The 26,738-nt window shown below is 45.9% G+C and overlaps 1 protein-coding gene across 2 annotated transcripts in view; it reads right to left on the bottom strand.

Annotated features, from left to right (window-relative positions):
- LOC137571188 (cytochrome P450 2B11-like) overlaps nucleotides 1–26,738 on the bottom strand; it is a 203,568-nt gene that overhangs the window by 30,700 nt on the left and 146,130 nt on the right. For both annotated transcript variants that reach the window (XM_068280008.1, XM_068280007.1), the window contains 2 exons: nucleotides 17,890–18,080; nucleotides 9,781–9,943 (listed from right to left, as the gene is read on the bottom strand). In XM_068280008.1, the coding sequence (XP_068136109.1) occupies nucleotides 9,781–9,943; nucleotides 17,890–18,080 (354 nt within the window). The remainder of the gene's footprint in view (nucleotides 1–9,780; nucleotides 9,944–17,889; nucleotides 18,081–26,738) is intronic.

The raw sequence follows: 26,738 nt of genomic DNA on the forward strand, positions 1-26,738 counted from the left end.
CTGATTGGCCGAACGGTCACGTGGTTCGGGTAAATAAATACCCGAACCACGTCATATCTCCGCCATTTGTCTGTGGGTTTAGCTTTGGGTAGGCAGGCAGGGTAGTTCGCTCTCCAGCCACGCTAGCCAGGGTCCCCCCCAGTCATTGTGTGTCGCTGCTGGGAACAGTAGTACACCGCTCGCTCAGCCACACTATATATAGCATTGTTTACTGCCACTGTGTACCTCGCTCAGCCACGCTATATATATAGCATTGTGTTTTCTGACACTCTGTGTACACGGCTTAGGCTAGCCTGACTAATATAGCATTGTGTGTACTGCCACTGTGCACCTCGCTCAGCCACGCTATATATAGCATTGTGTGTACTGCCACTGTGCACCTCGCTCAGCCACGCTATATATAGCATTGTGTGTACTGCCACTGTGCACCTCGCTCAGCCACGCTATATATAGCATTGTGTGTACTGCCACTGTGCACCTCGCTCAGCCACGCTATATATAGCATTGTGTGTACTGCCACTGTGCACCTCGCTCAGCCACGCTATATATAGCATTGTGTGTACTGCCACTGTGCACCTCGCTCAGCCACGCTATATATAGCATTGTGTGTACTGCCACTGTGCACCTCGCTCAGCCACGCTATATATAGCATTGTGTGTACTGCCACTGTGCACCTCGCTCAGCCACGCTATATATATAGCATTGTGTTTTCTGACACTCTGTGTACACGGCTTAGCCTGACTAATATAGCATTGTGTGTACTGCCACTGTGCACCTCGCTCAGCCACGCTATATATAGCATTGTGTGTACTGCCACTGTGCACCTCGCTCAGCCACGCTATATATAGCATTGTGTGTACTGCCACTGTGCACCTCACTCAGCCACGCTATATATAGCATTGTGTGTACTGCCACTGTGCACCTCGCTCAGCCACGCTATATATAGCATTGTGTGTACTGCCACTGTGCACCTCGCTCAGCCACGCTATATATAGCATTGTGTGTACTGCCACTGTGCACCTCGCTCAGCCACGCTATATATAGCATTGTGTGTACTGCCACTGTGCACCTCGCTCAGCCACGCTATATATAGCATTGTGTGTACTGCCACTGTGCACCTCGCTCAGCCACGCTATATATAGCATTGTGTTTTCTGACACTCTGTGTACACGGCTTAGCCTGACTAATATAGCATTGTGTGTACTGCCACTGTGCACCTCGCTCAGCCACGCTATATATAGCATTGTGTGTACTGCCACTGTGCACCTCGCTCAGCCACGCTATATATAGCATTGTGTGTACTGCCACTGTGCACCTCGCTCAGCCACGCTATATATATAGCATTGTGTTTTCTGACACTCTGTGTACACGGCTTAGCCTGACTAATATAGCATTGTGTGTACTGCCACTGTGCACCTCGCTCAGCCACGCTATATATAGCATTGTGTGTACTGCCACTGTGCACCTCGCTCAGCCACGCTATATATAGCATTGTGTGTACTGCCACTGTGCACCTCGCTCAGCCACGCTATATATAGCATTGTGTTTACTGCCACTCTGTGTACACCGCTCAGCCAGACTATATACCGTTGTTTACTGACACTCTGTGTACACCGCTCAGCCAGACTATATACCGTTGTTTACTGACACTCTGTGTACACCGCTCAGCCAGACTATATACCGTTGTTTACTGACACTCTGTGTACACCGCTCAGCCAGACTATATACCATTGTTTACTGACACTCTGTGTACACGGCTCAGCCTGACTATAAAGCATTGTGTGTACTGCCACTGTGCACCTCGCTCAGCCACGCTATATATAGCATTGTGTTTAATGACACTTTGTGTACACGGCTTAGCCAGACTATATAGCATTGTGTGTACTGCCACTCTGTGTACACCGCTCAGCCAGACTATATAGCATTGTGTTTACTTCCACTCTGTGTCTGCTGGGCCTGGGAACAGTAGTACACCGCTCACCCGCCACTGTATAGCATTGTGCTCTGTGTCGCTGCTGGGAATAGTGGTACTGTATAGCATTTCTGTACTGCCACTGTACTGCTGCCAGTCAGCGTGTACTGTAAGGATAAGTGAAATGAGGAAGAAATCCGGTGAAAGAGGAAGGGGCAAGGGAAGAGGTGTTTCCCCTGACGGTTCACGTACAGGCCACAGGGGAGCACCCAAGAAAACCCACTCAATACCGCCCATGTTGTCCAGGACAACAACCCTCACAAATCCAAAAGAACAGGACCAGATAATTACTTGGATGACCTCTCAAGCATCCAGCAGTGGGTTAAGCAGCACCAGCACATCACGCACGAGGTCCGAGTCCTCAGCCAGTTACAAGGAGCCAGTGGGCACAAAGCTGACACAACCGGCAGCGACACCACGCACACAACTGCCAGATAACCAGTCCTATGAATTACCTCAGGACACAATGGGGTATTCGCAGGAGCTATTCCCAGCCCAACAAACTTCCACCTTTCAAAGGTCAATGGAGGAACAGCCAGAAATGTTGTGCCTGGATTCACAACCATTAACTGTGGAAAATGCACCGCGCACTGAAATACAAGGCGAGTCCGAGGAGGACTCGGAAACCCAAATCCCAGAGCAAGTTGGGCAGGAGGGGTTGCAATTGCAGGAGGTCGGCCGACAAGATCTGGAAGACGACGTTGGAGTGAGCTGCGCAGAGGTTGTTCTGGGGAGCTCTACTCCACGGCGGCGGCCCCCCACAATGACATATGACGAGTTTGAGGAGATGGAAGAGGAGGGTATGGACAATGTGGACAGAGACCCAGATTTTATTTGTGAACGAGAACATCGCCGTCGTAGCAGCAGCACAGATGAGTCTGTTGAAGAACCCACTGCTGCACGAGTTCGCCTTGTGCCACAAGGTAGGCGGCGCGCAATTTCAGGCACCACAAGCGTGGAAGTTAGAGTGAGAGGCAAAAGAGGAGGAAACAGAAATCGCCAGCAAGGAGGCAGGTGCTCCAAAGTCTGGGCTTTCTTTGAAGACTGCACTGAGGATGTTACCATGGCGATTTGCAAGGTGTGCAAGACTCGCCTGAGCAGGGGGAAAAGTATTAACAACCTCTCCACCACCAGCATGAGCCGCCACATGCTATCCAAACATCCCACTCTGTGGGCAAACGCGGCAGGACAGGGTACCAGCAACACTGCCTCCCTTGGGTTCACCAGACTCACCACCAGACCCGCCTCAGCAGCAGCAGTAGCCCAGCCATTGCGTGGTTCACAACATTCACAAACATCAGACGACGCTGACACTGTCACTTTCCGGAGTAGTGCTCTTGAGGTCTCCCAGTGTTCATCAAACACAACAACCAACAGCCCTTCCGTGTGCAGCGCTACGGTTCAGTTGTCTGTGTCGGAGATGTTTGAGCGCAAGAGGAAATTGCCAGCAAATGACCCCCGGGCCGTGGCAGTAACAGCCAGCATAGCCAAGCTTCTGGCCTGCGAAATGCTGCCATATCGAGTGGTGGAGACAAACAGCTTCAAGGGCATGATTCAGTGGCCATCCCACGTTACGTGGTTCCCAGCCGCTACCACTTTGCGCGCTCTGCAGTGCCTGAGTTGCATGAGCACGTGGTCAGCAAAATAACCCGAAGCTTGAAGAATGCCGTTGCCTGCAAGGTTCACCTCACCACTGACACTTGGACGAGTGCGTTCGGCCAGGGTCGATACATCTCCCTTACCGCGCACTGGGTGAACCTTGTGGAGCCTGGCAGCGATTCCTCACCTGCTACGGCGCGGGTGTTGCCCACGCCGCAAACAGCTGCACCGCCGTCCCTCCCACTGGATAACAACAGCAGCACCTACCTCTCTGACTCCTTCTCCTCCAACGCATCTCAAAGCTGTACCTCATCCGGAAACGCTAACCCAGCAGCAGTAGGATCGTGGAAGCAGTGCAGCACAGCTGTTGGCATGCGTCAGCAAGCGTTACTGAAGCTGATCTGCCTTGGGGATAAGCAGCACACAGGGGAGGAAATTTGGAAGGGAATAAAGGAACAGACGGATTTGTGGCTGGCACCGCTGGACTTGAAACCGGGCATGGTTGTGTGTGATAATGGGAGTAATCTCATTCGCGCTTTAAGGTTGGCTAAGCTGACACACATCCCTTGCCTGGCGCACGTGATGAACCTAGTAGTTCAGCGGTTCCTGAGGACATACCCAGGCGTGGCCGATCTTCTGTTGAAGGTGCGTCGAGTGGCCAAACATTGTAGAAATTCCAGTACTGCTTCGGGGGCACTCGCCAAGATGCAGGAGCGCTTCAATCTCCCCCACCATCGCTTGCTGTGTGATGTCCCTACGCGCTGGAATTCTACGCTGCACATGCTAGCACGCTTTTGTGAGCAGAAGAGTGCAGTGGTCCAGTACATGACGGCGCAGTACCGAGGTGCATCCGGCCAGCTGCCAAGCTTCTGTGGATCCGATTGGGCCAACATGTTGGACCTCTGCCAAGTCCTCCAAAATTTTGAGCAATCCACGTTGCTTGTGAGCAGTGACAACTCTTCAGTCAGCCTTACCATACCACTGCTGTGTTTACTGAAGAGGTCAATGTTGAAAATCAAGGAAACAGCTGTCATGATGCAACTGGGGGAATCTGAAGGAGAAAACGATCAGCGTGATGGTACCAACATCAGGCCATCCGCCTCAGGGAACGCTGGCCCCAGCAGCTATGACGAAGAAGAGGAGGAGGAACAGCTGGAGTTGGAGCAGGAATTTCATGCCACCACTGACGAGGGCCAGAGCGGTGCACGTTGGACTTCCACAATTCAGCGCGAATGGTCAGCAGAAGCAGACCAGGAGGAAGGTGACGACTATGATGCATCACAACAACTATCACAACGCTCACAAGAGGATGATGAGGATTCTGGTAGGACTCTTGCACACATGGCTCAATTCATGCTAGACTGCATTGAACGCGACCCACGCATTGTGCGCATTCTGGACAACACCAATTACTGGGTTTATACCCTTCTGGATCCACGGTACAAACACAATGTTCCAAAACTGCTTGAAGAAAGAGTCAGACAGGTCAAAATGGAAGAATACCAGCAGGCCCTTGTGGAGACTTTAGAGAGGAGATTGACATCCTCCCCCTCCTCTAGCCAGTTGTACGCCGACAGACTGACTTCCGCAAACCCAGGACGACCAGGAGGGCAGCAAACAACGCAAGCCGCAGCTAGTGCCCAAAAGGGAACGGTATCGGCAGTGTCCTTGGAGTGGGAACATTTTCTGACACCCATGCAGCAGCAGCCCACTTAACAGGAAGCGTGCAGATCCACCTCCAACACCGATCGCCTGGAGAAGATGGTCAAGGACTACATGTCAGATGACGTAGCTGTGTCGAACAATCCATCTGCACCCTTCAACTATTGGGTATCGAAGCTAGACACCTGGCACGAACTGGCAATGTACGCAATAGAGGTGCTGGCTTGCCCGGCAGCCAGCGTTATGTCGGAACGCTGTTTCAGTGCTGCCGGAGGCATCGTCACAGATCGGCGTATCCGCCTCTCCACAGAAAATGCAGACCGTCTGACTCAAATTAAAATGAATCAATCCTGGATTGGAAACGACTCCAGGACCCCAACCAAGTAACATGACCAATGAACATCTGGGATGGTGTAGCGTTACCGGTCCCTGTTTATTGAACCTCTCATCTGTATTACATTTATGACTGCATGGCAGCAAAAAGCATTGCTGCTATATCCGCACGCTTTTTGTCCTCATGCAAGGCCTGGGTTGTTGTGTCTCACAAAGCGTGGCCTTCTCCTCCTGCGCCTGCTCCTGTTCCATCACGTGTGCTGCTGCTGCTGCTGGGTTAGCGTAGCCGGTCCCTGTTTATTGAACCACTTATCTTTATTACATTTATGACTGCATGGCGGTACCTCATGCAAGGCCTGGGTTGTTGTGTCTCACAAAGCGTGGCCTTCTCCTCCTGCGCCTCCTCCTGTTCCATCACGTCTGCTGCTGCTGGTTTAGCGTTGCCGCGTGGTCCCTGTTTATTGAACCACTTATCTTTATTAAATTTATGACTGCATGGCGGTACAAAGCATGCTATCCGCACGCTTCTTGTCCTCATGCAAGGCCTGGGTTGTTGTGTCTCACAAAGCGTGGCCTTCTCCTCCTGCGCCTCCTCCTGTTCCATCACGTCTGCTGCTGCTGGGTTAGCGTTGCCGCGTGGTCCCTGTTTATTGAACCACTTATCTTTATTAAATTTATGACTGCATGGCGGTACAAAGCATGCTATCCGCACGCTTCTTGTCCTCATGCAAGGCCTGGGTTGTTGTGTCTCACAAAGCGTGGCCTTCTCCTCCTGCGCCTCCTCCTGTTCCATCACGTCTGCTGCTGCTGGGTTAGCGTTGCCGCGTGGTCCCTGTTTATTGAACCACTTATCTTTATTAAATTTATGACTGCATGGCGGTACAAAGCATGCTATCCGCACGCTTCTTGTCCTCATGCAAGGCCTGGGTTGTTGTGTCTCACAAAGCGTGGCCTTCTCCTCCTGCGCCACCCTCCTCCTGTTCCATCACGTGTGCTGCTGCTGGGTTAGCGTTACCGGTCCTTTTTCCTGGAACCTCTTATATGTATTACATTTATGACTGCATGCCGACAAAAAGCATGTTACCTGTGCAAAGAAAACAGACATTTCCCGCATTTAAAAGACAGTTTTCCCTTTGAAACTTTAAAATCGATTTTCTCAAAAACTATAAGCTCTTTTTGCTAATTTTTTTTTTCCTCTTGTACCCACTCCCAAGGTGCACATACCCTGTAAATTTGGGGTATGTAGCATGTAAGGAGGCTTTACAAAGCACAAAAGTTCGGGTCCCCATTGACTTCCATTATGTTCGGAGTTCGGGTCGAACACCCGAACATCGCGGCCATGTTCGGCCTGTTCGGCCCGAACCCGAACATCTAGATGTTCGCCCAACACTACACCAGGGCAGGCTGCAGCCACCCTAGTCTGCACCCAAGCACACTGATTTCTCCCCCCCCCTGCCCCAGATCGCCCACAGCACCCATCAGACCCCCCCCTGGCCACCCCCCAGACCCCTGTTTGCACCCAATCACCCCCCTAATCACCCATCAATCACTCCCTGTCACTATCTGTCAACGCTATTTTTTTTTTATCTGGTGACTGGGATTAATATTCAGAAAAGTGGGTGGAGCCTAAAAATGCCAATCAAAAATCACATGTCACTTTTCAAGGAGAATATTAAAATTGCTGCCATTCTTGCACTGTTAATGGCACAAGCCTCAAACCTGGTACATTCGGTCATTGGGTCACTGAGGTTCAAATTCAGAAAATGGGACAGAGCCACAAACAGTGAATCAGATTTGTTTCATTTCATGGGAAAATACAAATGATTGATGCCAAGGACCCCAAAACTCACAAACTTGGGCATTGAGTAGTGACTTTGTGTCCAGGTTACAACAAGTGGGCTGAGCCAAAAAAAAATTTCTCTGGGAAAGTGTAAACTGCAGCCCTTCTTACACTGTTTATTTCAGGGTTCCCAAACTTTGCCCTGATGGTCACTGAGTGTCTGAGATTAATATTCAGGGAAGTGGGTGGAGCCTATAATAGCCAATCAAAATTCACCTGTTGATTTTCAAGTGGAATATTTAAATTGCTGCCATTTTTACACTGTTAATACCAGATTCCTCAAACCTGCTACAGTTGGTCATTGGGTGACTGGGGTTCAAATGCTGGAGAGGGGCGGAGCCACAAACAGCCTATCTGATTTGTTTAATTTCTATGGGAATATACAAATTATTGATGCCAAGGACCCCAAAGCTCACAAACCTGGTCATTGAGTGTTTGTGCGTTAGGGTTAGAAAGTGGGCGGAGCCAACACCACTCAAATACATACCCGGGCAAGGCCGGGTCATCAGTGGGTGGAGACAAATACAAATTTCACTGGGAAAATGTAAACTGCAGCCATTCTTACACTGTTAATGGCAGGGTTTTTAAACTTTGCACAGTTGGTCACTGGGTGACTGGGATTAATATTCAGAATGGTGGGTGGAGCCTGCAAAAGTGAATCAAACTTCACCTGTTGCTTTTCAGGGGGAATACTTAATTGCTACCAATCTTGAACTGTTAATGGCACAGGCCTCAAACCTGGTATAGTTGGTTATTGGGTGACTGAGGTTCAAATTCAGAAAAGGGGGTGGAGCCACGCACAGCCAATCAGATGTGTTTCATTTCAATGCAGATTATTGATACGAAAGACCGCAAAGCTCACAAACTTGGTCATTGAGTAATTGTGTGTTAGGGTTAGAAAAAGTAGGCGGAGCCAACACCAGCCAAATACATACCCGGGCAACGCCGGGCAATCAGCTAGTATATATATATAATATAAATTTACACACACACAATGTGCGCACACACACACACAGAAATTTGCACACAGAGAAACAGAAACACACACAGACCTAGCCTCTCTCTCTCCTTTCCTGGCTGTCCTATACAGACTAGCTGTAATCGTCTTTGCCGCAGGAGGGGTGGAGATACATCCTACTTCCGTGTGCTCCTCCCCTCCTTATCTGCTGCATGTAAGGATAACTACAGAGGTGATAACTTAAGGGTTAGAATCAACACTAAAATACTGATCAATGTGTGGTGATAAGTTTTCACCTACTTCATTATCAGCGGCATTATCTTTGAGAATTGTGGTCATTCTCTCAGTTTAGGTATCCATTGCATATAGTTACATAGTTATTTTGGTTGAAAAAAGACATACGTCCATCGAGTTCAACCAGTATAAAGTACAACACCAGCCTGCTCCCTCACATATCCCTGTTGATCCAGAGGAAGGCGAAAAAACCCTTAGAAGGCATGGTCCAATTAGCCCCAAAAGGGAAAAATTCCTTCCCGACTCCAGATGGCAATCAGATAAAATCCCTGGTTCAACATTATTAGGCATTACCTAGTAATTGTAGCCATGGATGTCTTTCAACGTAAGGAAAGCATCTAAGCCCCCTTTAAATACAGGTACAGCGTTTGCCATAACGACTTCCTGTGGCAATGAATTCCACATCTTAATCACTCTTACTGTAAAGAACCCTTTCCTAACTAAATGGCTAAAACGTTTTTTCCTGCATGTGCAGATCATGTCCTCTAGTCCTTTGAGAAGGCCTAGGAACAAAAAGCTCATCCGCCAAGCTATTATATTGCCCTCTTATGTATTTATACATGTTAATTAGATCCCCTCTAAGGCGTCTTTTCTCTAGACTAAATAAACCCAGTTTATCTAACCTTTCTTGGTAAGCGATACCTTCCATCCCACGTATCACTTTTGTTGCTCGTCTCTGCACCTGCTCTAAAACTGCAATATCTTTCCTGTAATGTGGTTCCCAGAACTGAATTCCATATTCCAGATGTGGCCTTACTAGAGAGTTAAACAGGGGCAATATTATGCTCACATCTCGAGTTTTTATTTCCCTTTTAATGCATCCTAAAATTTTGTTAGCTTTAGCTGCAGCGGCTTGGCATTGAGTATGATTATTTAACTTGTTGTCGATGAGTACTCCTAAGTCCTTCTCCAAGTTTGATGTCCCCAACTGTCTCCCATTTATTCTGTATGGTGCTAGACCATTGGTACGACCAAAATGTATGACTTTACATTTTTCAACATTGAATTTCATCTGCCATGTATGTGCCCATATAGCCATCCTATCTAGATCCTGTTGCAATATGAAACCATCTTCCTGAGAGTTGATGATTATGCAACACTAGTTTAGAGCATCAAACTTACCATGGTCCTTTGTTATTTTAGCAACCAAGGGCATCACTGGCCTGTTGGAAAATTCTTCTGCATGGTTTAGGAAGGCGTCTTTTATGGTGTCGTATCCACACAGCACAACAGCCTTACCCAGTCCAAAATGTACAGTATATACGGGCCCATACTTTTTAGACAGCTAAAAGTTCAAAATATGAAAAATAATATGTATAATATCTTAAAATTGTCATTCTGTGGATAATTGTGATTATACTGTAAATACACAAATCAGACTGCAATGCTCAGTAATACAGCCATAGCGATAATCCCAATTTGCTAATTACAATTACACAAAATGTCACGTTAATTTCCGCAATTACAGCCACACATAATTACAATTTGAACATTCAATTGATTTTGAGTAATCCATTTGTAATTTAGCATCATTTTCGTATGATGCAAAATCGTCAGGATATAAATCATAATTATGTCAATTCCATTTCAGCATAATCGGGAACCGTAATTATGCAATTTTGCATAATTTTCACGTAATTTTGAGCCGACTTTAGCGGTTATTAGCAAAGCCCCCATACATACTTTTGTCACCAAAATTGCTACGTATGTTAAAGTGAACTTAAACTCTTGCACAGGACAGAAGGAAAACATAGAGGAATGCACCCTGTATGTATTTAGAGAGTTCAGCCTGTCTAATTCCCCCTCCTCTGTGTCTAATCACAAGTTGTAATTTGATCTCTCCCCTGTGCCCAGGCCCGGATTTACATCACAGGAGCCTATAGGCACAGATGTCCTGGCATCCTAAACTTCACCCTCCAGGAACCCATAACCCCCACTGACTCGCACCGCAAGTGTGCTGGCTGTCCCAGCTGTCACTTCTCCCTTACCCGTCATAGGTAGCTACAGGTATCCATTAGCATTAGGTAGCCAGAGGTACCCTCAGTATTAAGTAGCTAGTGGTGCCCTTACTGAAGGGAGATCTTGTCAGTGGAATGCCAAGAGCCAGGTGACTAAACCCTCATTTACATTCCGCTCGGGACTCAGCATAGGGAAGGAGGAAGGCACTAGGAGAGGGAGTGAGCCGCCCCTCCATCATCAGGCGCCTGTAGGCACGTGCCTACAGTGCCTTATGGTAAATCCGGCCCTGCCTGTGCCACATGACTGCCATGGCAGAGATGGCAGATAAGCTCATTTGAAAGCACAGGATGTTAACAATAAGTCTGCTGCCATGAATCAGGAAGTAGACACACTGCAGATGTATAGCAGGATTTGTATCAGCTGTAACAAAGAAATGTTTTTGTTTAAAGGTTATTATGCTGTTGTGCCTGTTTGAGAACAGGGGGACATTCTGAGTTCAGGTTCCTTTAACCTCCCTGGCGTTCAGTTTCTGCTGGATTTCTGTCCAAAAAGTGATCCAGGTTAATTTTTATAGCCTTTTTTTCCTGTAACTTATCAAAGTGTGTCAAGCAAAGGTCTAGTGGGTCTAATATACATGTTGAGTATAATAAAAGCTCAAAACACAAAATCAAATCAAAACTAAAATTTCAAAATGACTCCTTAAATCCTCTGATCATTTGCACGTCTGGGCTGCAGCAGCTCCACCTGCACTACTACATGTAAAGGCAGCCATACAGCTAGGGATCAATAATTAGAAGATAGCAGAGTGAGTGCACACCAATGCCTTAAAACATCCCTATACTTTTCATACACAGCGGTGCAACATCCGGATGGAAACCAGCTAAGTATCATGCAAACAAGAGAGAAAGGGGATATCCAGGAGCAACTTCGCCATAAAAAGTCCAATCTTTAATGCAAAACTTTCTTAAAAAACATCAGAAGGTAAAAAAACAAAGCAGCAATACTTAACGTTGTGAGGTAGTGCAGGAGGTGCAGAGGCTGGTCGACGATCGTTCCGCCCCGCTATGAGGGCTTTCTCGAGACCGTATGACCCCTTGTGCCTGCCACCATCTGTATATACTGGAAGCCACACCCCCCACTTAACACCTAACCAATGGCAATAAGTCCCTGAAACAGGCTCACCTGTAACACCTGTAGTGAATAATACTCCGTAAGGGGAGTCAACGGAGTATTATTCACTACAGGTGTTACAGGTTAGCCTGTTTCAGGGACTTATTGCCATTGGTTAGGTGTTAAGTGGGGGGTGTGGCTTCCAGTATATACAGATGGTGGCAGGCACAAGGGGTCATACGGTCTCGAGAAAGCCCTCATAGCGGGGCGAAACGATCGTCGACCAGCCTCTGCACCTCCTGCACTACCTCACAACGTTAAGTATTGCTGCTTTACATACAGCTAGGGATGATGGTCAGATTCCACCAAGAGACAAATCTCTCTCTGATCCAATCTGATTGGACAGAGATCTGTCGGCTGCCTATACACTGCAGGCAGACTCCTGATCAATATCTTGGGAATTGGCCACGTCCGCTGACTCGCCGCTGCCCCCCTAGGGCTTGATTTACTAAGAGGTGCTAACCTACTTAGCACGTCTAAAGTCTTAAGGCACGCTAACCAGGGTGCTCAGTAGGTTAGCACCAGTTTTCTCAATCAGATCGTGTGCTAAGTACCGCGCGCAAAGTTTTGCGTGCGCAAAGTCCTATGCGCGCGCTAAGTCCCATAGGCTTTAGTGGCCACTTCGCGCGGAGCGCCCTGCGTTTTGAGCAGGGCAGTACTTTGCGCACGATCACTACTTCTCACATTTCAACTGAGTTTAGACGTGCTAAGGGCCAGTGCTAAAGTTAGCACCGTTTTGTAAATCAAGCCCCTAGTGTATAAATGTGCCCCCCCATGTGTGCATTTATACATTATCTGTCCTGTCTCACGCACCGTGCGGTGCTCTTCCATCTTCGGAATCCCGAAGTGCCGGTTATTATATTGGATTCAATACAAAAAAAAAAGGTTTGCTGCCAGATGTTGATGACCCTGGCGTCATCAACACCGATCGCTGGGGAACGGCACTTTCAGAGGTACATGATGAGGGATCAGCACACCAATGGTGAGTACAAGTACTCCCAGTATAGGTAGCCAAGTATAGGTGCCCCAGGATAGTTTAGCCAGCCATAGGTGTCCAAGTACAGGGTAGCCAGCCATAGGTGTCGCAGTATAGGCCAGCCAGCCACAGGTGCCGCAATACAGGTTAGCCAGCCACAGGTGCCCAGTATAGGTTAGCCAGCCACAGGTGCCCAGTATAGGTTAGCCAGCCACAGGTGCCCAGTATAGGTTAGCCAGCCACAGGTGCCCAGTATAGGTTAGCCAGCCACAGGTGCCCAGTATAGGTTAGGCAGCCATAGGTGTCTCAGTGTAGGTTAGTTAGCCATAGGTGCCCAGTACATGTTAGCCAGCCATATGTGCCCCAGTATAGGTTGGTTAGTCATAGGTGCCCAGTACATGTTATCAGCCATATGTGCCCCAGTATAAGTTGGTTAGTCATAGGTGCCCAGTACATGTTAGCAGCCATATGTGTCCCAGTATAGGTTGGTTTGTCATAGATGCCCAGTACATGTTAGCAGCCATAGGTGTCCCAGTATAGGTTAGGTTGTCTCATTATAGGGTAGTTAGTCATAGGTGCCCAGTACACTTAGGAAGCCATGGGTGTCCAGTAGAGGATACCCTCTGCAGCAATAGTGCCTGAAACATTTCCCCTCCCTCCCCTCCCCCCACAGCCACATGCCTCTCTTCTGTCTCTCTGTCCCTTCCTCCTTCCACGATAGTGGGTGGCTGCCGGTACTCACCGTTCCTCTCTCCCGTGCTGATCACAACAACAACTCCGATCATCTCTGACTACAGTACTGGGGCATGCAGCTTGATGATGTCATCAAACTGCGCACGCCGGTACGCAAAGGCGGGACAAGGTCCTTCAGCACCCAAGCCTGAGACACCAAAGTGCGCCCCCCATCCCTCCCACCCCAGCCTTCACACACTGATTGCTATTAGACTAATAGGTGCCCCAAGGCCCCCAACCTCCCCAACACCTTAATCTCTAGTTATCTGGCTTGCAGTCACTGTCATGTATCCCCTTTTCTTATTTATTTCTGCTTCATACACAATTGGGAATGACAGCTGAATGAATTGTGCGCCCCCTCCTACACTGCGCCCTGAGGCTGGAGCCTCTCCAGCCTCTGCCTCGGCCCGGCCCTGCCGGTACGGTAGTCAGAGAGGATTGGAGCTGGTGTGATCAGCGCGGGCAAGAGGCGTGGTGAGTACCGGCCACCCACTATCACTGCGGGGGGAGAGGGAGGGACAGAGAGAGATGGAACTGAGGAAGAAGGGAGGCATGCGGCTGCGGGTAAGGAGAATCATTTCAGGCATTATCGCTGCAGAGGGAAAGGGGGAAAAACACTAAAGGGGGGAGATCACTGAGGGGACCACCAATTCTTTCATACATATAGCTAGCTATCATGTCCTGGCTCCCCTATAGCTAGCTAACACAGTCCGGGGGCTCACAGTTAAGTAGAAAATCTCCTGAGCGGCATGCCCAACACTGTGTAGGGCATACCGTTTTTAGCAAGTTTTCCTTGCCTGACACAGTGTCGGGCATACCGCACAGGAGGTTAAGAAGAATAGTGGGAACAAGTCAAAAAGTCCTTCATTTTTGAGAAAATTTATTTTAAAAATGCAAAGAAAAAATGTTTTTTAAATTGTCAGTTTTTAAAAAAGTTTCAAAAACATTTTTCCTTTGCATTTTAAAATCGATTTCCTCAAAAATTACAAGGTCTTGTTGACCTTTTCCCCAGGGCCCTATTTACCATAAGGCACTGTTGGCACGTGCCTACAAGCGCCTGATGATGGAAAGGAGGCTCACTCCCTTCCTCTAGTGCTTCCCCATTCCTTCCCTATACAGAGTCTCGAGCAGAGCGTAAATGAGAGGTTACTCAACCAGCTCGCTGCAAGCCACTGCCAAAATCTCCCTTCAGGTCGGGGACACCTCTAGCTACTTAATACTGAGGGCAACTCTCAATACCTAATACTAAGGGGCACCTCTAGCTACCTATGATGGGCAAGGGAACGAAGAGAGAAGTGACAGCTGGGCCAGCCAGCACACTTGGGGTGCAGTTTGGCGGGGATTTGCAGGTTCATGGAGGGTGAAGTCTAAGGTGCCAAAACATCTGTGCCTATAGGCTCCTGTGAGGTAAATTCAGGCCTGCTTTTTTCCCACTCTTCTCCTTAACATATGTAGCAATTTTTGTGACCATGGCACGAATATAGGCTTTGCTATTAACTGCTAAAACTGGCAAAAAAAGTCATGCGAAAATTACACAAAATTGAGAAATGATGGTTCCTGATTAGGTTTGCAGATGGAATTAACGAAACATTTTTCCAGAAATTTCACATTACAATTTTGCATCGCCATTTTTACTATGGAAATTTACAATCATGCAAAATTTGTGCTCATCACTGTCAGCTATATTCTCAGTCTTAAAGAGGATCTGTAAAGAACAAAAATGCCCCTGGGGGGTACTCACTTCAAGAGGGGGAAGCCTCTGGATCATATCGAGGCTTCCCCCGTCCTCCTCTGTCTGTCTGTCTGTCTGTTCAGTGGCAGCGATACAGTTCCCTGATCGGCAGGGATGTCAATATTTACCCTCCTGGCTCCAGCGCAGGTGCAGTAGCGGCTCTTGGCTCCGAAATAGGCAGAAATAGTCGATCGCAGTCCGGTCTGCTCTACTGCGCAAGTGCAATTCACCCATACCTGCGCAGTAGAGCGGACCTGACTGAGATTGGCTATTTCTGCCTATTTCCGAGTGGAGAGCCACAACAGCACCCCCGCTGGAACAGGAAAAGGTAAATATTGCACAGCCTGACAAATTGTCGGCTGTGCATTCAGAGGGACCCTGCTAGACCACCGTGGGGCAGAGGAGAATAGGGGAAGCCTTGATAGGATCCAAAGGCTTCTTATTCTCGAGGTAAGTACGCCCCAGGGGAATTTTTCACTTTACAGAGTCTCTTAAGCCTTGAGTACATGCGAGATGTTCCTTGGCTGAGGCAGCCAGACTGGGCCGCCTCTGCTGAGAATCTAGCCTGTGTTCAGCCTAACATTAACCCAACCCAGATGTGTCAGTGAGAGATCCAAACTGGCAAATTAGACCCAATTCACTAAGCAGTTTAGACTAGTCTACTGATGGTTTGGTGTAAACCAGCAATCAGTCGCATCAAAAGGGAATTCATTTATAATAACCGAATGTTTTAGACCTGTTTTTAAGTCTGGTCTAAAACTTTTTAGTAATTCTGTCATGAACTTTGAATTCACAAAAGTGAAAGTGGGCATGTTCAGTAGTTATTTCCTGACATTAAGTAGCCAGCTGCTCCCTGTCGGGAAGTTGGATCTGTCAGGGAAAATAAGATCAATTGTAACAAAATCTATTTCATATTACATGAAGCGCAACACAAATAGTAAAACAACATCCATAAAACATTTTTTTTCCAAAAAACCCACAAAATTAAATAAATAAAAGTTAGATTAGGTTGAAGAGTCTGCTGCTAATGCCCCAAAAATTACTGTACAAGGTCATTTGGGAGAATACCGCATAAATCTGCTTTTATCGAATACTTTAGAATACCTTACCGAATGGTTTTAGACCTATTTTACCGAATGTTACCCACATTTCTAAAATCCTTAGTGAATTTAAAATTAAGAACAGAAATACCGCATGAGGTAGTTTACCGAACAGTTTTGACTTACTGAACAAACAGCCTTTAGTGAATTGAGGCCATGTCTCAGCTAAGCACATGCCAGCACATTCCATCATGTGCTGCACCATCAGGCCTCCATTCCTTAGCATAGCAACAGAACAGGTTCACCTGTACAGAACTTGGCCCCAGAATCCCGCCCAATGGATCGAGTCCTGATTCTTCATGTGTACACGCCTAATTCTTCCTCATCTGTAGAGGTCTCAGCACTTCCTGGCTGCTGATTGTTTACAGACCTTTACAGGACACCTGAAGTGAGAGGGATATGGAGACCGCCATATGTGTTTCCTTTCAACGATTGGTGTACGGGAGGGTGACAGCCTCAGGACCGCGTAACGCCAATTGGTGTCAAGTCCTGGGGTGGGGTTTTGCAGAAGATTGCACGCACTGATGCCCGGGCATCTCCACTTGAATGACGGCCGTTATCAGTCTCTCAGCGGCGATCGCCGCTAGGAGACTGTTACACAGCAAAACCACCGTCTATTTACATTGTACAGCGCTGCGATCTATGGCAGCGCTGTACTGGGGACAGCCGTGTCACTCAGCTGTCCCCTGGGGAGGCACAACAGTGATCGGCTCTCATAGGCTGATGCCTATGACAGCCGATCACTGTGATTGGCTGACGGGGGAGGGAGGGCGGAGAAAAAAATAAATAAAAAAATAGGTAATTTTATTTATAAAAAGAAATAAACAAATAAATAAATAAACAACTCAGCAGCGATCAGATCCCACCAACAGAAAGCTCTGTTGGTGGACAGAAAAGGGGGGGATTAATTTATGTGCTGCGTGGTGTATGGTTCTGCAGCAAGCTCTTAAAGCTGCCGAGCCCTAAATTGTAAAAGATAGCCTGGTCACTAGGGGGGGTGTAAGCCTGTGGTCCTGAAGTGGTTAAACAATGCAGATGTCCTGGCTGTGCTGACAATTCTCTGCCACACTAATACTTTTAGCCATAGACCCTGAACAAGCAAGCCGATCAAGGCCTCTGAGCCTGACTAAAGTTTGGCTGGATTAGCCACATGGGTGTTTCAGGGTGTGATACAGACACTATTGCAACCAGAGAGATCAGCAGAACTACCGACTAAAAGGAGATAAATATATGTATTGGTAGTCAGATCATCCTTTCATGTGTAGGTAGCCAGATTTGCCCCCCAAATACAGGTAGCTAGATTAGTGCCCCCCCCCCCCCATGTAGTCACATTAGCCTCCCCAAATATAGATAGTCAGATTGGCCCCTCATAATAATGGGTAGTTAGATTAGACCACACCCCATGTATAAGTAGCCGGATTAGCCTCCCCATGTATAAGTGGCAAGATTAGCCCCCACCTCCCATGCGGGGGCATACCTATAGTTGGCTAGGTCCCCTGCAGACATAATGACGTCTTTGTGTACAAAATGTTACTGTTTGCTTTATAATAGGTTTGCATTACCTCTGTTAATGTTTTGTAGGGTTGGACTGGGTCCAGCAGGAGCAGATTTCCAACGATGGGCAGAGGTCGGGGTCCAGGAGGGAGATTCTTTGGCTGTTTCTGGTTGTTGTAAACTTTGGCCAAGAAAAGAATGACCAGAACAGACACCAGAGCTGTGAAAGGGTCGAAGGCGAACATCCTGCCAGTTATACCTGATGGAATAAAACATACACTGCAGTAACACTACGTTAGTTGTATGGAGAAAACAAATCATATTCTGTATCATATTCATCCATTGTAAGGACAATTATGACTACTAGAGCTTTATGAAGTACTTTAAACTGGACAAAAAAAAAAAAGTTAAAATGCATGTACAATAGCAGACTCTGGCCCATACACGATTCAATCTTCTCCTAAGATATCATATTTCAACTTTTTTTTAAATAGTTTTTCAGCATTTTGCAATTGAAAAAGTACCAAAAAGTAGGTGAAAAGTATTATCAAAATCATTTTGAGTATTTTCTTTAATTTTATATGAGAATAGTCTCTTATATTCTATAAAAATGTGTTTTATCACAAAAGGCCTGAGTTTTCTGCTAGGAGATCATTTTTCATCTTCTATTTAAAGAGACACTGAAGCGAAAAAAAAAAAGATGATAGTATGATTTGTATGTGTAGCACAGCTAAGAAATAAAACATTAAGATCAGATACATCAATCTAATTGTTTCTAATACAGGAAGAGTTAAGAAACTCCAGTTGTTATCTGTATGCAAACAAGCCATTAAGCTCTACGACTTTCAAAGTCGTGGAGAGGGCTGTTTTCTGACTTTTATTATCTCAACTGTTCCTGAACTATTTACTTTTCCTCTGCTAGAGGAGAGGTCATTAGTTCACAGACTGCTCTGGAAGAATCATTTTGAATGCTGAGTGTTGTGTAATCTGCACATATTATAGAATGATGCAATGTTAGAAAAAACACTATATACCGAAAATAAAAATATGATAATATTTCCTTTGCTGCTAATCTTCTAGTAAGTATTCATAGTACACGACCAATTCATTATATCATATATTTTTTTTCGCTTCAGTGTCTCTTTAACCTCCTGACTAGTATGCCCGACACTGTGTTGGGTATGCCGCCGCTCAAGAGGTTTGTTACCTGTCCTGATCTTCTGAGTTCTGGTCTATGCGCTCAGCGCTATCCTGCGCTGAGCCACTATAGTGAAAGGATTGTTTGTGGCTGTTCGGATCTACGCCTGCTCTGTGCACCACATCTCCTGTTGGAGTCAGTCCTCTCCTCCACTAAACTGGGATATCCTGGTTCCTTGCGCTAGCGTGTGTACCTCCTTCACGTCAGGTTATGCATGTCGTGCTGACTGTGGAGAATATACCACCAAGCGTAACATTATGATAGCCCCATTACAAATCCCCATTGTGGGGGAGACCTTCAGCAAATATGACACTGTTTGTTATGGTTCCTGTTCCTTTAAGAAATTTGAGAAACTTAACTCTGAAACAGAAAATGAGTTTTTTTCTAAAAGTACCAGGTTTCTGGCCAGTCCCGAGCTCCAGGCTACTCCTGTTTCAATGTGGGCACCCCAGCTAGTTTATATCTTGTTTAAGGGGAAATTGTTTCAGTGGGCTTATGATGTCCTGGATCATACCAATTTGAAAGAGAGACTGCTGGAAGTTTTAGCGTTTGTGATCCATAACTGGCTGCGCAAAACTAATTTGCCTTACCCTTTTAATGAGCTCCTGGCAGCTTGTCAATCAGCTGTTTGCTTGCAAAAATGATCAGCAAGCAGATAGTTGTACTGATAACGTCCCTTCATCTGTGAATACACTGCCTAAGGCAGCAAAGTCTAAAGTCTCACATAGAAATAAGCGTAAACGTTCCAGGAAACGTTCACAACCAGCAGAGTCTTTGCCCTTAGCGACTGTGCATCAGATCTGTAATGAGACTCCGCCATTAGCAGATGATAAAATTCAGTTACCATTCAGGGGAGTCAGGTGGACCTGTGAAACTACTAATGAACTTTCATTGCTAGCCAGGGAGAATAAAAATTCTTGTTTAAATGAATTGTCTGAATATGATTATGAAGACATATTACAGAGTATTGAGCAGATCAACTTATTTGTGCAGCAAGGGGAATTTGCATATACTACAGTTCAACACTTGTTACAGGTTTCGGAGATTCTTAGGAATAAGAAATCTGCCAATCGCCTGCTAAATAACCCAATATATGTTCCTGCCACAACCACACCTGTGAACTGTGGTCAGCCTGAATGTTCAGCTGTCGTTAAGTGTGCATGGGATCCTCCATTTGAGAAATGGGAGATTGAAGCTCTAGTCTGTGAATTGAACAGTGATTCAAGTTCATTCTGTCATTTCTTCAGTGCTAAAAGTGAAGCAGTATTGAATGCATGCATTAAGTCTGCCTATAATCTAATAAAAACTGGTGTGTGTGGGTATGACTTTGTGGCTCCGTTGATCGATGTGTGGGAAATGATTTTGGATGATTTGTATGCAATTCAATCGGTTGATACCAGGGAAAGCACACTGTCAGTTGGAGATTGCTCCACTTCAGTTCCTGAGGCTCCGCTATCCAGTCAGATGACCTCAGAACCTCTGTCTCTGAGCTTTCCAGTTTCACAATTGAACTTGACTCCGGATTCACAAATTTGGCGTTCTGACCCGCCTGCTTCAGCACCTCTGGCTGATTCAGCGAGTGATTCAGAGCTCCTTTTGTGTGAAATTGAAGATCCTGAATCCCTGCCTTGTCCAGTAAATGTTCCTGTAATGCCACCCTGTACCATGGATAACTCAGTGTTACTTCCCAGTAAGACAGAAGCTACTGATACTTCTTTAACCTTGCCCTGCACAAATTTCTCAGCAGAGGATCCAGAGGTCCTGCTGACTTTTGAGTCCAGTCTAGCCAGTACTCATGAGTCTTTGTTCAGTGAAACAGAAATCAAAGAATTATTGCCTGCCTCAACAAACACTTCTGTATATTGTACCTGTGTTGATAAAGATCAATTCCTGTCTGATCCAGCAGATACCAATATATGCATTACACCAGTTCCTTAGTCTCAGCAATCATGTTTGGTAGCCTTGGAACCCCAACATCTGAATTTTCCAATCTCACAGTAGAAAAGCTATTGTTCAGATTCACAAGCCCTGTGTCCTGATCTTCCTGTTTCTGTACCTTGCTCTAGTTCCACGAATAGTTCTAAGCATCTATCATGTGAACCTAAAATCACAAAATCATTGCCTTGTTCAGAAAATATTCTTATGAATTTGCCCTGTACCATGAATTATTCAATTCTTTCCAATGAAACTCAGCTTACAGAATCATTATGCTGTCCAGCAGGTGCAGTGAAGCTGAAATTACAGAGTATTATGCTTCACTCAGTATTGTAGATGCTTCAAGATCTCGAGCAGAAGACTCAGAGGCTCTGCTTACTTCAGTTGGTGTTGCAGTAGTATTCACTTGTTTAGCAGCTGTTTTGGAATTAGTCTGTTCTAGTAAAACTTGGTGAATCCCTGCTTAGTGAAGCGGAAGCCATTGAAGCATTGTCCTTGTCAGCAAGCGTGTTAGATACCTTGCCCTGTACACAGTCAGATTTTGCTAATGATGTTGAGTCCCTCTCTGATATCACAGTAGCCAGGGAACTTCAGCCCTATCCTCTGAATGTTTTAGAAGTATTGCCCTGTAACATGGATAATTATGACTCTCTGGAAAAAATAATAGAAATCTCAGAATTTCAGTCCGGGTTAATGAGTGTTCCTGAAACCCAGCCCTGTATCCTGGAAAATTCTGGTTCTCTGGCCGGTGTGGCAGAAGTTCCAGAGTCCCCTTCCTGTCCAGTGAGTTCCTCAGTTTTGCCTAGTTCAGTGGGGGTTGCTGCAATACTGACTTGTTTTGCAGCCCTTCATGAGCTCCAATCCAGTGTTTTAGACGAGTCTCTGTCTAGTCTAGAAGAAGTTATGGAAACTCTGTCTAGTTCGGTGCATACATCAGAAGATTTGTCCTGTCTTGTAAATGCCCCTGAACATGATTTGTTAATAACCTTGGTAGAATCAGTGACATCTAAGTCTGATCCTGCATTCTTTAGTGAGAATCCAGTAACTGTGAAGTTTAGTCATGATGATTTTTTTTTGCCCAGTCCTGGTTTCGGTCCTATCTTGACTGACTCTGAGGTTCGCAGTTCCTTGACATGCCCAGAAGTTTCTCTTGTGCCAGTGTGCCCAGATGTGCTCCGTGTGCCAGAATGCCCAAGTGCGTCTAAGGTGTTGGCGTGCTCAGATGCTTCCTTAGTGGAGACATGTTCTGATGTTGCCAGTCTGCCTGCATGCCCTGAGATGGTTCTGGTCCCTGAAAGCCCTGATCTTGATATTTGTCCTTGTAACCCTGACTCTGGAATTGCCCTAGGTTCTATAGGGGTTCTTGATAGTTCTCCATGTGAGCCTAAAGGGCGTTCTAACCTTTTGGGATCTCTATGGAACTTCAAAGTGTTCTGGGAGATCTCTGAGGAAACTTGTCCTGGTACCTTGGACTGGTTCAACAGTGGGTTTTTTGTTGGTAAAGACAGTTCCGGTGGGCATTGCAAAGGCTTTGGCATTTTTGGACAGTCCCTGGAAGGCGGTGGGTATCGCTCGGGGGGCTTTTTTTCTGGAAATCGTGGTTCTGATGGGTATCACACTGAGGCTTGTGGTACTGACAGGCATGGTTTTGTAGGTTCTGGTTCTGATGGGTCCAGTCTTGTGTTGACTGATTCTGGAATTTGGTCTTGTCGGGCTGTCCCGGCCATCATGAATTATCAGTCAGATTGTTTTGCTGGGAATGTCAGTTTTGAAAGGCGTCTAGTATCCGCCTTTAAGGGGGGGGGGGGGGGGGGGTACTGTTATGATCACGTCTGCAGCATGTACTGCTGGCTGCAGTTTTACTGAAGACAAGCAGTTTTTGATGTCATTACATGCATTTGCTTGCATAGTTTGGTTTGCACTCAAACTAGTTGCTGATTTCATCTGCAGTGGCTCTGCAGTGCTGACCAGCAAAGGATTGAATAATTACCATTCACCTGTGTTGGAATCTACATGTCTGTTCCCATTGGATGACCTCAGTATAAAGATGTGCTTCCTGCAGGGCTCCTCAGGCTATCATAGCTTCAGCATAAGCCTGTCTTGCTGCTTTGGCCCCAGATCATGTTTCTAGTTCTAATGTTACTTTGCTAGTCTTGCATCATATATTGGTTCATCGACGATATATATGCATACTAGCACGTTTGTTATTTTCCTTGTATTTGTGTTACGTTAATACATCAGTGTCGCTGATATATACGTACACGAACTGTTTATATCCTGTGTTCAGTCAGTCAGCTTCCAGCACTTTTTGGTAGGTTGCGCGTATCGTGATCACCCGTGCTGAGCTAGTCAGTCCTCTTCCTGTTGCCTTGCGTGGATTGCGCTTGCTTCTGCGTAGAAGTAGCGAATCCTTCCTAGTCCTGCTCCAGTTCTTAGTTAGTGTTCCTTGCTTATGTCATATTTCGGTTTATCGCCAATATATACATATGTCAGTTAGTCGTTTGTAGTTCATTGATAGCTGTAATCGTAATACGCTAGGAAATCATACCTATTGTATATTTTGTGTGTATTATGTCTGCCTTCTTTGACTCTTATTTCCCAACTATTCTGTCCTGTCCTTGTGAGGCACGCCACCGCTGCAATCGCATTGGCTGCCTCATTCCAGTCTGTCTTGTCTTGGACGTTTGCTGTCACTTAAGCAGTGACTAGTTGAGCAAACGTTCATTCTGTTACCTGTCCTGATCTTCTGAGTTCTGGATTATGCGCTCAGCACTACCTTGCGCTGAGCCACTACAGTGGAAGTATTGTCTGTGGTTGCTCGGATCTACACCTGCTCTGTGCACCACATCTCCTATGGGAGTCAGTCCTCTCCTCCACTAAACTGGGGATATCCTGGTTCCTTGTGCTAGCGTGTGTACCTCCTTCACGTCAGGTTATGCATGTCGTGCTGACTGTGGAGAACATACCACCAAGCGTAACAATATCCGGCTCTATGCTTTATCTTCCTTGCTGCTAATCGCGGCTTCTACTATTTCTGACTATGACAGCAGGGGGTAGCTAAGGTTAGGCAGGAGGGTTACAGTTAGGCATGGGGTAAATAAGGTTAGGCATGGGGGTGGAGTGGTAAGGGTCAGGCAGCAGGGGGTGGAGTGGTTAGTGATAGGCAGTGGGGCTGGAGTGGTTAGGGTTAGTGGGGGTGGAGTGGTTAGGATTGGGCAGCAGGGGTGGAGTGGTTATGGTTAGGCATCAGTGGGGTCTTAGACTTAGCCATAGGTAGAGGGAGGGCTCAGTGTGAGAGTAGGCAGAGATGTAGTTATACATTACATGGTCCTGGTAATCGTGTCTCCTCCCCTCCCTAGTTAGTTTCCTCAGTCCCTGCATGGTGATTGGCTGGCTGCCGGACTCTTGCAAACTAACCAGGAAGTGGAGATGTGATCTCCGGGGCCAGGTAATGTATAATAATGCTAGTAGATTCTGGTTATGACATTTTATTACTAACATTATCTATATATATAAAATCGGATGTATGTACAGTATGTTCTGGGGGTCTCGCGTCCCCCCTGCTTACCTTACCGGAGCTACAAACAGCAAATCAGATTTCACCCATTCATGTCAATGGAAAAAAATGTAAAAGGCTGTCATTCTCACAGTAATCAAGTGAGTCCCCACACTTGGCACAGTTGGTCACTTGGTGACCAAGGTTACAAATCCAGGAAAAGTGGGCGGAGCATAAAACAGCCAATCAAATCTCAGCCTTTCATTTTTAATGGGAAAATGTAAACTGCAGCCTTTCTTACATTGTTAATCGCAGGGTTTTCAACTTGGCACACTTGGTCACTGGGTGAATGAGATTAATATTCAGGAAAGTGGGTGGAGCCTACAAAGGCCAAACAAAATTCACCTATTGATTTTAAGGGGAATATTTAAACTGCTGCTATTCTTACACTGTTAATAGCGGAGGCTTCAAACTTGCTACAGTCGGTCAATGGATGACTGGGGTCCAAATTCACTAAAGGAGTGGAGCCACAAACAGCCAATCAGATTTCTTTGCTGGATAAACTGCTTCCATTCACACATTTTTGATGCCAGGAACCTGAAAGCTCACAAACTTGGTCATTGAGTGACTGTCTGTGTGTCAAGGTTACAAAAAGTCGGTGGAACCAAAAACAAATTTCACTAGGAAAATTTAAACTGCAGCCATTCTTACACTGTTAATGGCAGGGTTCTCAAACTTTGCACAGTTTGTCACTGGGTGACTGGGATTAATATTAAATATATATATATATATATATATATATATATATATATTTAAATATTAAACTTGGTAATTGAGTAACAATGTGTCAAGGTCAGAAAAAGTGGGCGGCACCAACAACTACATTTTTTGCATGGGAAAATATAAATTGCAACCATTCTTACACTGTTATTGACACGGTTCTCAAACTTGCACAGTTGACCACTAGGTGACTGGGATGAATAGTTAGAAAGTGGGTGGAGCCTACAACTGCTAATCCAAATTCACCTATTGATTTTTCAAGGGGAATATTTATATTGCTACCATTCTTACACTGTTAATGGCAGAGGCCTCAAACCTGATACAGTCAGTCATTGGGTGACTGGGGGTCCAAATTTACTAAAGGGGGTGGAGCCACAAACAGCCAATCAGATTTGTTAGATTGATTTCAGCCATTTAGTTATTGGCAGGGTTCTCAAACTTGACACAGTTGGTCACTGGATGACTGGGTGGAGCTTACAACAGCCAATTAATATTCACCTATTGATTTTCAAGTAGAATATTTACATTGCTGTCATTCTTACACTCTTAATGGCAGAGGCCTCAAATCTGGTACAGTCAATCACTGGGAGACGGGGGTTTAAATTCTGAAAAGGGGGCGGGCTACAAACAGCCAATCAGATTTGTTTAATTTCAATGGAGAAATGCAACTTTATTGATGCCAAATATCCCAAAGCTCATAAACGTGGTCATTGAGTGACTGTGTGTCAAGGTTAGAAACAGCCAAAAACAACTAACTTTTTATATGGGAAAATATAAACTGCAGCCATTCTTACACTGTAAATGGCAGGGTTCTCAAACTTGACACAGTTGGTGACTGGAAATAATAATCAAAAAAGTAGGTGGAGCCTACAACAGCCAATCAAAATTCACCTATTGGTTTTCAAGGGGAATATTGAAACTGCTGCCATTCTTAAACTGTTAATGGCAGATGCCTCAAACCTGCTACAGTCAGTCATTAAGTGACTGGGGTTCAAATTCACTAAAGGGGCGGAGCTACAAACAGCCAATCAGATTTCTTTGCTGGATAAACTGCTTCCATTCACACAATTTTGATGCCAGGAACCCAAATTCTCACAAACTTGGTCATTGAGTAGTGACTGTGTGTTAAGGTTACAAAAAGTGGGTGGAGTCAAAAACAGATTTCCCTGGGAAAATGTAAGCTGCAGCCCTTCTTCACTGTTATTGCCAGGGTTCTCAAACTTTGCACAGCTGGTTACTGAGTGGCCAGGATTTAAATTCAGAAAAGTTGGTGGAGCCTAAAAAAGCCAATTAATATTTACCTGTTGATTTTCAAGAGGAATATTACAATTTCTGCCATTCTTGCACTGTTAATGGCACAAGTCTCAAACCTGGTACAGTTGGTCATTGGGTCACTGGGGTTCAAATTCAGAAAACGAGGCGGAGCCACAAACAGCCAATCAGATTTCTTTGCTGGATAAACTGCTTCCATTCACACAATTTTGATGCCAGGAACCCGAAAGCTCACA

The sequence above is a fragment of the Hyperolius riggenbachi genome, chromosome 4 (genome assembly GCF_040937935.1).
Source record: "Hyperolius riggenbachi isolate aHypRig1 chromosome 4, aHypRig1.pri, whole genome shotgun sequence".
Taxonomy (NCBI): Eukaryota; Metazoa; Chordata; class Amphibia; order Anura; family Hyperoliidae; genus Hyperolius; species Hyperolius riggenbachi.